We start from the raw sequence: 15,636 nt of genomic DNA, 5'->3' as shown, positions 1-15,636 counted from the left end.
GCGACTGTGTCAGGTCCCCTGATTTTTCTCAGGTTGAGCGAATTTGTCTTTTATCCAATGTCTGCATTATCGTTAACAGCTTTGTTGGCTCCTAGAGACACCTGTTCTACACTGGTGGCCCAGGGAAACTTAAGTATGTGAAAATGATGTTGTTTTAGTAACACATGGAAGAAAAAACAGAGGAAAAAGAATACTCTTCACAGTCAGAAATGACCATTGGCAGGATATAAAACTTCCTCTGCCCACTCTTTCTCGTTCTCCTTTCTTTCATCCCAGCCCACAGCCTTCACAGTTCAGGGGAAGGATGAGGGACTTCAGAGGTTCACGGAGGCCTGGATCCTCTCTCATGTCAGCATTTTACTTAAACCAGTTGATTCAAGTAGACATTATTCTAATAGTAAATGCCCAGAGGGATGGGAATCCCACAGTCTTCTTTATATTTGTGTTTCTGATAACCTTTATAGTCAAGAATTTTTTCCTTATGCTGAAATCTCTGGAGCTTTTAATTAAACCAATTTTCTCCTTTTTTTCCTCTCTGATGATGGAGAACAGCTGGGCATCATCTTAGCTCCCACCCCTTCATCTTAACTTCTCCAAATAACTTATCCCAGCTCTTTCAAACATGACTTATAGATACTATTTTCCATTTCTTTTACCCATTAGGGACCTCTTTTTCTTACATATTTCCCCTTGAACCGTGAACTTTGTTCTTGTGTAAATGGATTTTGGTCAGGTTTTAACAGTCCAAGAGTCATGGAGTTAAAAAAAAAAAAGTTTTTAAGGGCAGATAAAGGGACCCATTTAAGTGTACTTTCCCATCTCTTCTTGCTCAAGGAGAGAAATATTTCATAATATAGAGATAAAAATTGGAAATAGAGTACGATCTCATGATAAAAGCGAAGTCCCTCTCAAATAAAACCAAAATTAAATGTATTCTCACAATTACTCATCCCGAAGAGTCAGATTTCTTCTTGATTGATACAGTTTGTGATTGATAGAGAGGAAAGAAGAATCCATGCTTTTAAAATGAAGTACTTTTTTCAGTCATGTCAGATAATTAATTCTTTCTTTTTCCTCTAAAGTGACAGTGTATAACCATTTCTCAAACAGTTAACCATCTGTTTGTCTAACTCCCTTTCTTATACACTGGAGTTACCCTTTATATGTTGAAGTATGAAGTCATTAGTAGTGCCCATGAGTGAAGCACTTATCCTTGACCTGTACCAACCTTTCAATGATATTCTTTCTGGCTGCTTTTTTCTATTTCTCATTTTCTAGATGGGTTGCTGTATTTCTGAGCAGATGTTGCAGGAACTTGCTGCCATGTAGATTACACGTGTTGTGGGTTCTAAGAGAAATAGCTTCTAATATCCGCCCCCCCCCCCACAGCAGCTTATTGTGTTATTTTCCATAATTCTAAGTGGATTCTGTATCGGTTCTATGATAGGAGGGATTAGGTGGTTAAAGACTGGTACCTATAGGATATGTATGCTTTTTCTAATAAATATTACTATTTCTGGTTTTGTTTCTCTTTTCTTATCTGAGTTTCTTGTCTAGATATACAGAGGTACTAATCCAACTAAAATGTCCTGGTGATAAATTGAGTGCTGGTTAGGAGGGATTCCAATACCTTCAGTGAGTAAACTGTTCTTCCTAGTTACTTGTAGAAATTCATTGTTTGGTCTGATACAAACTGATGTGTTTGTGAACTATTTGAGGACATTGCAATGAAATTGCAATACATCCAGGTCTGGGATATCAGAAGACCGTCATTTGTAGTGTGTGATATATGCCACCCAAATCATTAATGTGTCTGGCATGATTACATCTTGTAGAGCACGTTCTTACTGATACACATGACTAGTATAATCATGAATCCATCTGATTCGTTCTTCCTCATAGTTTATTTTGCTCTCCTTTCTGCAGACCTCTTCTGACCAAGTAAAGAACTTCATTGACCTAATGTAGCAGACTATATAGTAAAATTTTTAGTTTGTTATTGTTGTTGTTCAGTTGCTTAGTTGTGTCTGACTCTTTGGGACCCCATGGACATACCAGCCTCCTCTCTCCTCCACTGTCTCCTGGAGTTTGCTCAAACTGATGTCCATTGAGTCGGTGACGCTATCTAATCATCTTTGCCGCTCCTTTCTCCTTTTGTCGTCAATCTTCCCTAGCGTCAGAGTCTTTTCCAGTGAATCAGCTCTTCACATCAGGTGGCCAAAAAATTTGAGCTTCAACATCAGCCCTTCCAATGAATATTCAGGGTTAATTTCCTTTAGGATTGACTGGTTTGATCTTCTTGCAGTGCAAGGAACCCTTAAGAGTCTTCTTCAGCACCACAATTTGAAAGCATCAGTTCTGCAGTGCTCAGCCTTACTTATGGTGCATCTCTCACATCTGTACATGACTACTGGAAAAAACCATAGCTTTGACTATGGACATTGGTCAGCAAAGTGATGTCTCTGCTTTTTAATATGCTGTATAAGTTTGTCATAGCTTTCCTTCCAAGGAGCAAACGTCTTTTAATTTCATGACTGAAGTCACCATCCAAGTTATACTAGTTTATTTTATTCATAGAGAATGTTGTTCAAATACTGTCTAATACCAATACTTAACAACGTTTAGATACTGTCTCCCTTGAAAGTCTTAGGGGAAAATTGCTGTTTCCATTATTTTATTGCTATTATTTCTCTGTTTAATTTCTCACCTCTTGTACCCTTTGTTTCTTGTAATGCAACAAGGGAAATTGTTTAAATCTAGATACCTAAATGTATCTTGGAATAAGGACTTCTCTGAGAGGAGCAGTTCTCCTCAGTCTGGATCCAAAAAGGATTAAGGAGTTGCCTTTTTCCTGAAAGAAATGGAGTCCTGGAAATATTTAGTTGGGATCAAATGAGTTTGTCTGGTTGTCATTAAGTCATCTTCAACAGTTTTTGGCATATATTTTACTGCTGTGTATATCCAGAATATCTGATATGCACAATTTCAAATGTAAGTGTGATACATAAAACAGAGCACAATCCAAACATAAACTTTTGGGGTTATTTGCCAAACTGGGGATAATTTTGAATTACCCACTTATTGATCCTTTAAAACAAATTTTAGTTATCACTGCTAGGTCTTCGTAGGGTTGATTTTTCTCAGGCAGAATGAATAGTTCTCAACCTTCTTTTTTTTGAATCATTCATTTATTTTTGGCGGTGCTGGGTCTCCATTGCTTGTGAGGGCGTTTGTCCAGTTGCAGTGAGTGGGGGCTGTGCTCTGGTTGCCACGTGCAGGCTTCTCTTCAGGGTGACCCCTCTTGTGGTTCCCAGGCTCCTGAGCACAGGTCAGTATTTGTGGTAGGGGCCCAGTTGCTCCATGGATGCAGGATCTTCCCAGATCAGGGACAGAACCCATGCCTCCTGCCTTGGCAGATGGATTTTTTTACCACTGAGCCACCAGGGAAGCCCGATACCATTGTTTTATGAAAAAAGTTACTTTTAAGAAAACTTAAGGGCTCAAAGTCAGGTCTTAGGTCATAGTCACTGTGTTACCCCTGCATTTTATATGGTCCTTGGCATGAAGGTGTTCAGTAAAAGTGTTGCAATTGAATAAATGATTAATAAATAAACAATTAAGCTCCCTCTAAGATCCATCCCACTTTTGATATTGAATTCTAACAGTGTGCCACATTATTAATCCTCACATACCGTGTGCTATTTGATTTAAGTTTTTGTAGTTTAGAAGAACTCTGCTAAGCCTATAGTGTATACAGGATCATTTTGATGGAAAACTGTTTTGATTTGAGAGTGTCTGTTGAGAAAATTGAAAGGAAGTATTTGGAGGAAGAACTGAAAGAAATGAAATCCATCAAGGGAGGCTTCTTTCCCTGCCTTCATTAGCCCTTTGAACCCTGGTTACCTCAAGTAGCCAGTCACTTCGTGTGTAGATGAATGAGACATGTGCCAATTAATATCTTTGTTGTGTTGACTCTCTTGTGCCCACATCCTGGGCTGTTTTGTGATTCTGCCCCTGCATAGCTCCTGCCATTTCAAGTAAGCATTGTCATTTCTAATTTTGACTTTTCAGTGATACTTATTTTTATTTCACCACACAAAACTTCCGGACTGTGAGGTTAAAATTAAGACTTAAAATTAAGTCAATGAGTAAGGATGGCAGAAGGAAATATATCTACATTTAGTGACAGGTCGTGGGGCTTCCCAGGTGTCTTAGATGGTAAAGAATCCACCCGCAATGCAGGAGACCTGGGTTTGATCCCTGGGTTGCGAAGATCCCCTGGAGAAGGGAAAGGCTGCCCACTCCAGTATTGTAGTCTGGAGAATTCCATGGACAGAGGAGCCTGACGGGCCTCAGTCAGTGGGGTCTCAAAGAGTCAGACACGACTGAGCGACTAACACTTTTAGCTTTCACACTTCACAGACATCTCCCACTGACTTGCATAAGATGTTTTTTTTTTTTTCCAGTTTGGTTTTCATATTTTCCCTAATTGACCTTAGGATAATTTTCAATTTTTTAATAAAGATTCGTTTTCAAATTTTAAAAATTCATTTTTGTACGTATGCTTTTCCACAATAAAAAAAAAAACAAACTGTGCTTTGCTGACTTTCCCTTCCATGAATTCTTGTTAAAAACAGTAATTGAAAGTTAACTTTAGAAGGAAATACTTGAGAACGTCCCTGGTGGTCTTGTGGTTAAGAATACACCTGCCAATGCCGGGGACAGAAATTCGATCCCTGGTCCAGGAAGATTCCACATGCAACAGGGCAGATAAGCCCGTGGACCACAACTACTGAGCCTGTGCTCTATAGCCACAACTACTGAAGCCCGATTGCCTAGAGACCATGCTTTGCAACAAGAGAAGCCACTTCAATGAGAAGCCCAAGCACTTTCAACAAAGAATAACCCCCTACTCACCACAACTAGAGAAAAGCCTGGACAGCAATGAAGACCCAGTATAGCCAAAAAAATTTTTTTTAAATGGAAAAGAGATACTTGAGACAAATTTCATGAAAATCAAATCCGACAATTTAGTTTAATTAATATTCATGGATCAACTGCTCTGTGCCTGTATTTGCACAGAAGTGAGTATTCAAGTTGCTGGGCCTGTGAGTGATAAGGCAGATGCCAGCAACAGTATCTCAGGGACTGACATGAATTCATAACACAACGTTCCAAGAAAGCTTGGGTTGGGGAAGAGTAAGTCTTCCTCAGAGAAGGGGGTAGTCAGGAAAGCTTTGAGGAAGCTGTTTGAGTTCGGTCTGTCAAGATGAGTTTGCTAGGCAAAAAGATGAAAGAGGGACGGTCAGAGCAAGTGAGACAAATACAGCGAAGTATTATGTGTGCTCAGGAAATGCCACAAGATCTCGACTGGTTGAATCAGAGAGGTGGGAGTTGGGAAGATGACCAGATGTTAGACTGGAAATAAAGATGAAGTCAAGATTGCATTCTGCTCAACATACAGTTATCGGGGGAAGGGAGTTTGGGATGGACAAGTACACAGGGCTATATTTAAAGTGGATAACCAACAAGGTCCTACTGTATAGCGCAGGGAACTCTGCTCAGTGTTAGCTGGCAGCTTGGATGGTGGGGGGTGGGGGCGTTTAGAGGAGAATGGATGCATATATATGTGTGACTGAGTCATTCTGTTGTGCACCTGAAATTATCACAACATTGTTAATCAGCTATACACTAATGTAAAATTTAAAAATATTAATAAAAGAGTACATTCTCCTTTCTCCTGTTTTTGTGTCTTATGTAAAGTTCAGAGCCCTCTTGTATACCTGTCAGGGGCTTAGTACTTAGACGGGGGGAATGTCACCCATGCCTTCCTCTCCTTGCTATGCTTAGTCGCTCAGTCATTTCCCACTCTCAGCAGCCCCACTTACAAAGTATGAGCTTTAGTCCATATTTTCCAGTTCTATCACATTGTTGGGTCTAATGGTGAATGAAAAAGAAGAGAGAGGGGAAGGGACAGCTTGGGACTTGGAGAAAAGAGGCTGCCATCCAGTCTTGTTGAGACATACTCAGCAGTTCCTCTAGCCTTGAGGGCTATCTGGTGATCACCTGTAATCCCTTTGGTTCCGAGCCTTCTAAGTAAAATATTTTGGTGGAGGGGTTTGGGAATCTGAGTGTGAATGACAGTAGAGGTGGATGAGTGACAGTGCCTGGAAAATCCCATTAACTGAATTAAAAACTGGCAGATTAGCTTTTAGCTATGTTTTTAGCTTGCCTAGTTTTAGCAGGCAAGCAAAACGTAGAAATAATATTCCTGTACCTTTTAAAACATTTTTTTTCTAGTCTTCAGTTTGTCCAGCTACAAGTAGGGCAGGCAGTCTTGTGGGGTTTCCAGGTATAAAATCCTAGCATGCATTTTGTGACGGTGCCAGTGCACAGTTATGAAAGAAAAAAAAGAGAAACAGTTTCTATTCTGTCCTGAATGCCAAGAAGATATCACTTCTAAGCTGCATGTCAGAGTTAGATATTTATTGGCTAAAACATCTGTCCTAATTCTTCAGTTTCCTGGCTCCTGTTGTAATTTCAACATACAGGGGATTTCCCCTGGCCCTTTCTTGAACATTAATTTTTTTTTGGCTTGTATTTCAGAGGCCAAACTCAGCCCCTTAGATAAATATTCAGGCAACTGTTTAAAATAAGCCCTGTATTATTTATTTATCACATCTGTTAAGAAAGCTGCAAGGATAAAGTAAGAGTGAAAACTGTGTGTTTTGTCAGAATATGAATCTTGCAAGAGTATGTTCAACTGCTGCTCCATCTACACAGTGAGTGTTTTTAGATTCAGCTACCCTCATGGCAAAGAATGAATAAATCACTTAGATGCCCATGGTTAGGGTCTGTATGGTCAGTACACACACACACACACAAAGAGGCACACACTCTTTTAAGGCTGTGCATGCATTATATTGTGTCCTACTCATTTTTATTCTTGAACTTTTCCTTATAAACAAGTTTTAAGTTCACAGGAATACTCATTTATATATTTTATTTTCTATTCCATTTACTTTATTTAAGATTCTGCACTTATTTTATTAGAAATAAATAATTACAGGGAAACCAGTTTGGCCCAGAGAAATAGGATCAAGTTCAGAAAGAGGAACTGGGGAGGAAAATGACTCTGTAGTAAAGGAATTCTCATGATGCTTCACTTGGGTCTGGGCTGGAATGTAAGATGAAGTAAAACAGAATTGAGTTAAAGGGAATTGAATCATATTGAGGAAAAACTTCACAGTATTTCTTGAGGCTGTTTCAGTTTTATTGTCATTCCCTCCAACTGAAATTCCGGGCTATGTGTTGACGACTCTTTCTTTTGGAAACACTGTGTGTAAATACATGTGACTCACTCTGACCACAATGCAGTAGTGAATTTAAACAGCCATACAGCATTTACACTGACACCGACATAGGTATCACAATACCCTGTGGTTTCCTAGGTCAGAAACAAATAGAGCAGGTTGTGATTTAGATACCTGTTATCCCCAGGAAGTGACAGCTGATTGTATACTGCTTATTGTAGCAGTCAGAACATAAAAGACATAAGGTTTTGATTACACCCACACTGATTCAGTAATTGTTGCTTTTTTGATCCTGCTCTGCATTGAAGTTTACCTTTGAAACACTTATGAATAAAATCATTTCCTGAGAAAATTGGTAAATGTGTTTTGATGTCCAGTAGGCCAGGAGCATTCTGATGCTTTTTACAAATTCCCTGAAACCCATGTGCTGCATTTTGGTTGTTTTTTTAAACTACCCTTAGGTTTGTATTTTTTAGGTGGTGATACTAATTTAAGAATGTGAAAGTAGTAAAACGTATTTGCTAATGTGCACTTTTCTTTTGGCTGGGCTCACATTCCATCCATTTGGCTCTGTTCAGTTGGGATTATATATCGTGTCCACCACCTTCCTCTCATCTCTCTAGTTTGTCATACTTCCTATTGACTCCAGAATATTGAAAAAAAAAAGCCATCCATGTAATCAGTATAAAAATAAATTTATCTTTAGAATATAAGCTGATGGTTATTTCTCATATTCCTTGATAAGTAAGCTTTGGCGAAGAGGTACAAATAAGTGATGATTTTAAGAAGAGAGGCCAGGAAGCCATAGTTTATGTAAGCAGTATTATAAAATGTTTCTTTACTGGAACATTTAGATTGTTTTAAACAAAAAATGTCATAGTGTATCAAAGAGAAAAAAGTCACCTGATCTTTAACTCAGGCATTACTCTCCCTAGATATCTGGGCACATCCTTTTGTTACTTCAACCTTAATGTTTTCTGGGCCAGTTGACCTCAGTGTTTTCTTATCAGAGCTCAACATCTTGTTCCTTGTGGCCTTATTAACTTCCTGTTTCAGGTCTTCCAACATGATGCAACATGTTCTTTAGACATCAAATTTTCTGTATCAGTTCTTGGCTTTAAAGCCAGATATTCTAAATGGAAGATTATGGACCTGGCCTTGGACCCCAGCTCTGCTGGTCTACTGGCTGTGACCGTGGGCACATGAATAACCATTTCTGAGCTGCATTTTTCTCTCTCCAATGTGGAGATGACACTTTTTCTGTCTCGCAAGGAAGCTGTGAGGATGAAATGAGGTCACGTATGTCAAATGCCTGGCATTAATAACTAACAGTTATTTTCTAAAATGTGTTCATTTTGTCTTCCTAATTACTTTCTGTCATTAAAACAAAACTTGATTTACTCTTTTGCCTGGGCATCCTCTTTCATGGGTACATTTTCCATTTCTAGTCAGCGTGAGCTTTATTCTACCCGAAGCAGTGCTGTCAACACTGCCACATGCATATGTCTCCATTTCTTTGTTTGTTTGTTTTAAATTTTTTTGGAGTAAAATTACTCTACAATGTGACTAGAATCATGTTTAACTCATCCACCCACCTTTCACACTCAGGTCAGAATTGTCCCGAGCTCCTGTTCCTTGGAAATTTTTCTTAGATTAGTGTTAACCCTGGTGCCCTTAAGAAAGCTTATTTTAAGCATTTACAATATGTTCTCAAGTTATTTTCTTCCATGTGACTTCCTCTTGCCTCCTGCCTTTGACATATGCCTCCATTTGCCACTAATCGCAGTGCTTCCTCATGTGGATTTTCCACATAAATTCACCCTCCCCTGGAGTACAGAGAAAAGGCCTTCTATCTCTGCTGCTGCCACAGTCACATCGGTGTGAGACCCAGTCTCTCAGGCAGAGTGTCTGAGGAGGACGGAAAGAAGCGTTGGAGCTCCAGCACAGGTGTTCCAGAGCAGAAATGACAGTGAACTTGACTTCCAGAGATGAGGCACCTGAAAGGCTTGACTGTAGTAAAAGTGGGTAGATTATACTGTAATCTGCAGAGTCCATGATTTTCTTAAAAATAATTACCTTCAGTTGACACTCGGCGTCTCACATTTCATTTTTCCTTCTCCATGCTATGTACTTTGGCCCATAGAAGAGGATATACACACACCCCAGTGTATAGATTCTATAGACGGAGGGCTTTTAAGGGAAGATTCATAGTACCTCTGAGGTTGAAAAGTGAAAGTGTCAGTCGATTAGTTGTATCTGACTCTTTGCAACGCCATGGACTGTAGCCCACCAGGCTCCTCTGTACATGAATTCTCCAGGCAGGAATACTGGAGCGGGTAGCCATTCCCTTCTCCAGGGGATTCTGAGGTTGGTAGATTGAAAACAATTTCATTAATGTAGATTCTTTCTTCAAAATGTTATGAATTGCCCGATCTGCCTACTCACCTCCAGAAAGTACCTACTGACTCCCACCTCTTGAGACAGATACCGTGCTCTTTTTTATGTCTGTACAGTAGCCCAGAACATTGAAATTATCATCAATTAGTGGGTAAAGAAACTGAGGCTTAGAGAGGTTCAGTGTAACTGTGGCCACAGAGTTATTAAATGATCCGTTCTTTCAGATTGAGATACTCATCTTTATACTGTGCTATTTTGCCTTATTTTAGGTATCCATTTTCAATTGGAGAAAAGCTCCAAGTGAGTTAATTACAGTGGATATAAAAAAAGGAATTCAAATTAGTAATATCATTATCTCTCTGTATCTAGTGTGTGCGAAGCAGGTAACCGATGAGGCGTCTTCCACCCGAGATTCAAGCCTTCCTAACACAGCAGTGCAGAGCAAGTTAGTGTCTTCCTTTCAGCAACACACCAAAAAGGCTCTCAAACAGGTAAGGTCGCTGGCATTTCTTCTTTGTCTCTCAGTTCTGCCTACTTAAGATAGAAGGTTATGCATAAAAAGCAAAATAAATAAGAATGTAGTAATCCGAAAGCAGCAGAGATGCCTTAGATTCAGCCACCCCCTAATATCCAGTACGCTGACTTTATGCTGCAGACTACAAGAGGCTTGGCTGAGAACTTTGATGTAAAATAGAGGAGGGAAAGTGTGTTTGGAAACATACAGAACTTAAGTGTGTGTGTGTGTGTGTGTGTGTGTGTGTGTGTGTGTGTGTGATTTAGAGCAAATATATTGCTTGTTCATACACATATTTTGAAAATACTGTCTCTGCTTATGGTCTCATGTTTATCTGATAGTTGACGTCAAAAAGAAATGTAATTTCTTTCTTGTTACCGAAATGCATTGTTATAAATAAGAAAAATAGCAGTTGTGGCTTCCCTGTATCTTGACCATCCATCAGTGTATTTGGTGGTGAATAGTATCATCCCCACATTACATAAGCAGTCTTGACCTGTGTGTCCTTGTCCAGAGATGGTGGTGACAAGTGTGGTTATAACAGTGGACTCGAGAAAGAAAGAAAGTGCTCAGTCGTATCCAACTCTTTGCAACCCCATGGACTGTAGCCTGCCAGGCTCCTCTGGCCATGGAATTCTCCTGGCAAGAATACTGGAGTGGGTAGCCATTCCCTTCTCTAGGGAATTTTCCTGACCCAGGGATTGAACCTGGGTCTCCTCCATTGCAATTGCATTCTTTACCCCTCAGACATAACCTGGTTTCAACCCTTGCTACTCACTGTGTGACGCTGGGTGAGCCACATTTCTCTGAATCTTAAACTCCTCCTCTAGAAGATGTAGAAAATAAAGGTACCCTTCATCTGGGAATGATCCAAGAATTACGCGAGGTGATAAGCTGAAAGGAGGTGGTAAAGTGAATGTGTAGCCCATAATAATCACTCAGTAAATGTTAGCTACAGCCGCCACCCCAGAAATGCTGCATGTGTCCAAAAGAAAAGAAAGAGATGCTGTGGGCAGAGTGCATGATTATATTACTACTAATGTCAGTAAATGCAGAGCTCACATAAATGCAGAGCTCAATATTTAGCCCTGAATTCATGGTTCTCCTTTGTTTAACTACTTTGCTGATTTTTTATTTTCATCATTTTGTGACAGCCACCTCCACCTCACCCCTTGCTGACCCTTACCAAGTCTAGTAATAGAGGTGTCATTCTAAAGGATAGATTTATAAGAAGGAAAAAGAGGCCATGTTTTTAAATAAAGTTAGAAACATTTTTAAAGTCTCACATGCATATAAAGCTACTTAATATTCACATCCAATCTCTTGAAGTTAGAATGTCTCCACCTACTCCTCTATTTCAAACTAGGAAACTTTAAGAAGGAAACAACATTTTTATACTGCATTCTGTTACTTTTTAATTCTGTATTAGCTACTAAAATCACAGTATCTCCCTTCACTGGTATTATATTTAAGGTAGTAACAGTGTTTCATCCTACAGAGGTCAAATACTGAGCTGGCCATTTGTGTCCTTACTCTTGTGAAATATTTTAGATGCCAGAGAACAAAATTAAATTCAGTGTGGAGATCCCTTTTTCCCTGATGAAATAAAGTAGGGATGATGGTAGGGAAGCCTGGGGAAAAGGCTGATTCAAGTGGGAAACTGGATGCAGGTACTAAGATACCAACCAGGATGGAACAAAAGATGCAAAACTGGGTACTGCTAACTTGAGCGTTTAAGAAGCGTAGATGCAAACATAAACGGAACTCATACTTCTGAAGAACAATGATTTAGAAACTGTGTACACTGTGAATTCCTCCTCCATGTGAATGGAAAGCTATTCATTCACATCTCTTTATTGTCATGTCACATTATTTTTAACTTTCTTCATGTTTGTTTCATATTCTTTGAACTTTTTTTAACAATTACTAAAACATGACACAGTTTTGAGTTCCTGGGTATTTTTTTGTTTGTTTGTTTCATTTTTTGTAGATCATGTGTCCATGGGAAGTACCACTTGCTTGATTAGCATCTAAACCTTACTTTAAGAAGCCAGCCCTGTAAGCTGCTTAATGACCTGAGAGAGCTATTTGTTAATGTCTTAAAACTTCCTGTTTTATAAAGTTAAGTTAAAGTGAAAGTTAAGTCGCTCAGTCGTGTCCAACTCTTTGCGACCCCGTGGACTGTAGCCCACCAGACTCCTCTGTCCATGGGATTCTCCAGGCAAGAATACCTGGAGTGGGTTGCCATTTCCTTCTCCAGGGGAATCTTCCTGACCTAGGGATCAAACCCGGGTCTCCTGCATTGCAGCCAGATGCTTTAACCTTTGAGCCTATAACCAGGTAACAAATTAGTCACCCGGACAGAACAATGTGGCACAGTATATAGCAGATATGCTAATGTTTGATTAATAATCAAATTCGTATTGAAAATACATTTAGAAGAAAAGCTCTTCTTGTAGAATTTTGCCAGATTCCTTGTAATTGCTGAGTTTCTTAAGGCAGCATTTCAAAAATTGACTGAACATGTGGCATTTTGAATTGCAGCAGCCTCAACAGATTTGCAGCTTTCTTTTTGATAGTTGAATGGCCATGACCATGTAGAATTCTTTGTAAGTGTATATACTGTTATATATTTATATGTATGTGTTCTGTGGTTATGAATATGTTTTGTGTATACACATAAAACATAATCTCACAGCCATAATCTTAAGAACCTAGGGCCAGCCGAATAACCCTAATAATAATTATATTAGCTTGTCATTTATTTTTATGCTCTTCATTTAACAGGCACTATGCCATTTAATCCTCACACAAATCTTTTAAAGTAATCCTTTAAACTATGTTTCAAATGAGGAAGCTACAGCCCAGAGGAACTAGAAAACTTACCCAAGACTGTCCAGTGAGTACATTTTGAAGATGACATTTGAACCCAGAATCACAGTTTCAGATTCTGCCCTCTCAACTATTAGTTCCTTTTAGAATATGCTTCCTAGGTGCATCAGTGGTAAAGAATTCCTCTGCATTACAGGAGATGTGGGTTCAATCCCTGGGTCAGGAAGATCCCCTGGAGAAGAACATGGCAACCCACTCCAGTATCGTTGCCTGGAGAATCCCATGGGCAGAGGAGCCTGGTAGACAGTCCATGGGGTCGCAAAAGAGTCAGACACAACTTAGCAACCAAAAACAACAACAACAGGAGTGTAATAGGATACATGGATTTTGACATTATCCAAGGAAACTTGCATTCCCGAGTATTTGTATAATGTAAGGAAAGCATAGTCATTAAGAATATTATTTCTGGGCTTCTCTGACAGTCCAGTGGTTAAGACTCCATCTCCCAATGCAGGAGGCATGCATTCAGTTCCTGGTCTAGGAACTAAGATCCCTCATGCCGCACAGCACAGCCAAAATAAGATAATTTTTTTCAAAGAAGAATATTATTTCCTAACAAAGACTGCTTGTGTTCAGTATCAGCACATATTAAAGGTAGATACTTAAATATAGTAGCTTTATATCATTTTACTAGGAGTATATTTGGAGTCAGTAGGGCTTTTGTATTTTAGCTCTATATTGCGCAGTGTAGATTCTTAGAAAAAGAAGGTGAAAAAAAAATCCATTAGCTTTTTACACGTAAGTATAGTGAAGAAATGGCTTCCCTGGTAACTCAGCTGGTGAAGAATCTGCCTGATACATAGGAGACCCCGGTTCAGTTCCTGGGTTGGGAAGGTCTCCTGGAGGAGGGCATGGCAATCCACTCCAGTACTCTTGCCAGGAGAATCCCCATGGACAGAGGAGCCTGGCGGGCTACAGTCCTTGGAGTCGCAAAGAGTCAGACATGACTGAGCGACTAAGCACAGCACAGCACATAGTGAAGAAAAATAATTTAAAACAAACCTCAGGCTTCCCTCGTGGCTCAGCGGTAAAGAATCCACCTGCCAATGCAGGAGACATGGGTTCGCTCTCTGGTCCGAGAAGATCCCACATGCCACAGAAGAATGAAGCCCATGCGCCACAGCTACTGAGCCTGTGCTCTGGAGTCCACGAGCCACAACCTCTGAAGCCCGAGAGCTGTAAACTCGTCCTCGGCAACAAGGGAAGCCACTGCATCTAGAGAAAAGCCCACACAGCAATGAAGACACCCAGCACGGTCAATAATAAATAAAAAAAAAATTTTAATTGCTTCTTCTAAAACAAACCTCATGCCAAACAAGCCAGATAAAATTCGCCAGCTCTGAAGCCCCCACCCCCAACCCAGAGCATGTTGCCGCCGTGAGTGGGTACTTAACTGTGCACTGCTCTTGATTGCAGTGTAATTATAGGCTGGACATTGTGAAAGCTAGAATGCCCCTTGTCTGTTGATGTAGGGTATTTTCATTGCTTCTAATGTTTGGGTCCCTTTAACTTTCTAATCATCGGAACATTAGTTCATATCATATGTGGAGTTTAACTGCATGAATAATGTGTTGTTATTTCAGTAGTTATTTTTCTGAATAGCATCTTCAAAATAATAATGAGAAGCCTCTGGAGAATAGCAGATTGCTGATGATTACCTTGTTCCCTGTCTTCTTTCTGCCTTGATATTTTAGCTGTAATGATCCTAAAAAGTGTGAAATGATTATATTTTGAATTTCAAGGAAGCATAATTAAGGAAGATTAAATTTTGGAAGTTTCTAAACAGCAGAATCAAAGGCAAGATTAAAAAAAGATGAGCTGTGTTACGAGGGGAGGTAACATGATGGACAACAGAACCTTTCCATCTTGTTCCTGTTGGTTTCTTTGACCTTCTTCATTATTTATTTAGGATGGTAGAATTTATTCATAAAGTTGCAGATCCTTTTCCCTCTTTGTATCACAAAGTAGACATATTCTTGGTATTTTGCTTCCACTTTATATGTTTGACCAATACTGTGAAATTCCAAAGGTTGTGTTGCCCGATAGCAGTTTCTGAACGTGGGTGTTGACATTTAGCGTACCAGCAACAATGCCCGTTGGTGGTGCCTGACACAGCCAGCTGTTTCATATGTGTGTATTTCTCATTATTTCAGCATTCGCAGCATGTGCTGTTTTCAGATTTTTCAGTGAAGGGCTTACCGCATCCAGTGCATTCTTAAATTCCACTGTTGCTCTTCTTTCTCTGTGAAAACAAACGAAGGTATTACTTCTTTATGTAAATCCCAAGTTAACATAAAAGCCTCTGACTTTAGATTTTACTTTATTTTTCATTGAGGTGGAAATGAGAATTGTTCTATACTTTTAGAGTTTTCCCAAGCTTTTTTCTTTTAAAATAAAATGTTTATCTAAAGATTTTCTGTCTCTTTTTACAAGAGAATATTGTAATACATCTCAAGAGAAAAGAATACTCACTCAGCATCTTTTGATTTCTCTCTTTTCACTTAAAGCCAGAATTGTAGT

At 39.4% G+C, this 15,636-nt stretch overlaps 1 protein-coding gene across 16 annotated transcripts in view; it reads left to right on the top strand.

Moving 5' to 3' along the window:
- ASXL3 (ASXL transcriptional regulator 3) overlaps positions 1-15,636 on the top strand; it is a 187,766-nt gene that overhangs the window by 80,519 nt on the left and 91,611 nt on the right. For all 16 annotated transcript variants that reach the window (XM_043443979.1, XM_043443978.1, XM_043443985.1 and 13 more), the window contains one exon: positions 10,080-10,201. In XM_043443979.1, the coding sequence (XP_043299914.1) occupies positions 10,080-10,201 (122 nt within the window). The remainder of the gene's footprint in view (positions 1-10,079; positions 10,202-15,636) is intronic.

Source organism: Cervus canadensis, chromosome 23 (assembly GCF_019320065.1).
Source record: "Cervus canadensis isolate Bull #8, Minnesota chromosome 23, ASM1932006v1, whole genome shotgun sequence".
Taxonomy (NCBI): domain Eukaryota; kingdom Metazoa; phylum Chordata; class Mammalia; order Artiodactyla; family Cervidae; genus Cervus; species Cervus canadensis.
Note: the sequence above shows the minus strand (reverse complement) of the source record. Positions and strands in the feature narration are given on the sequence as shown.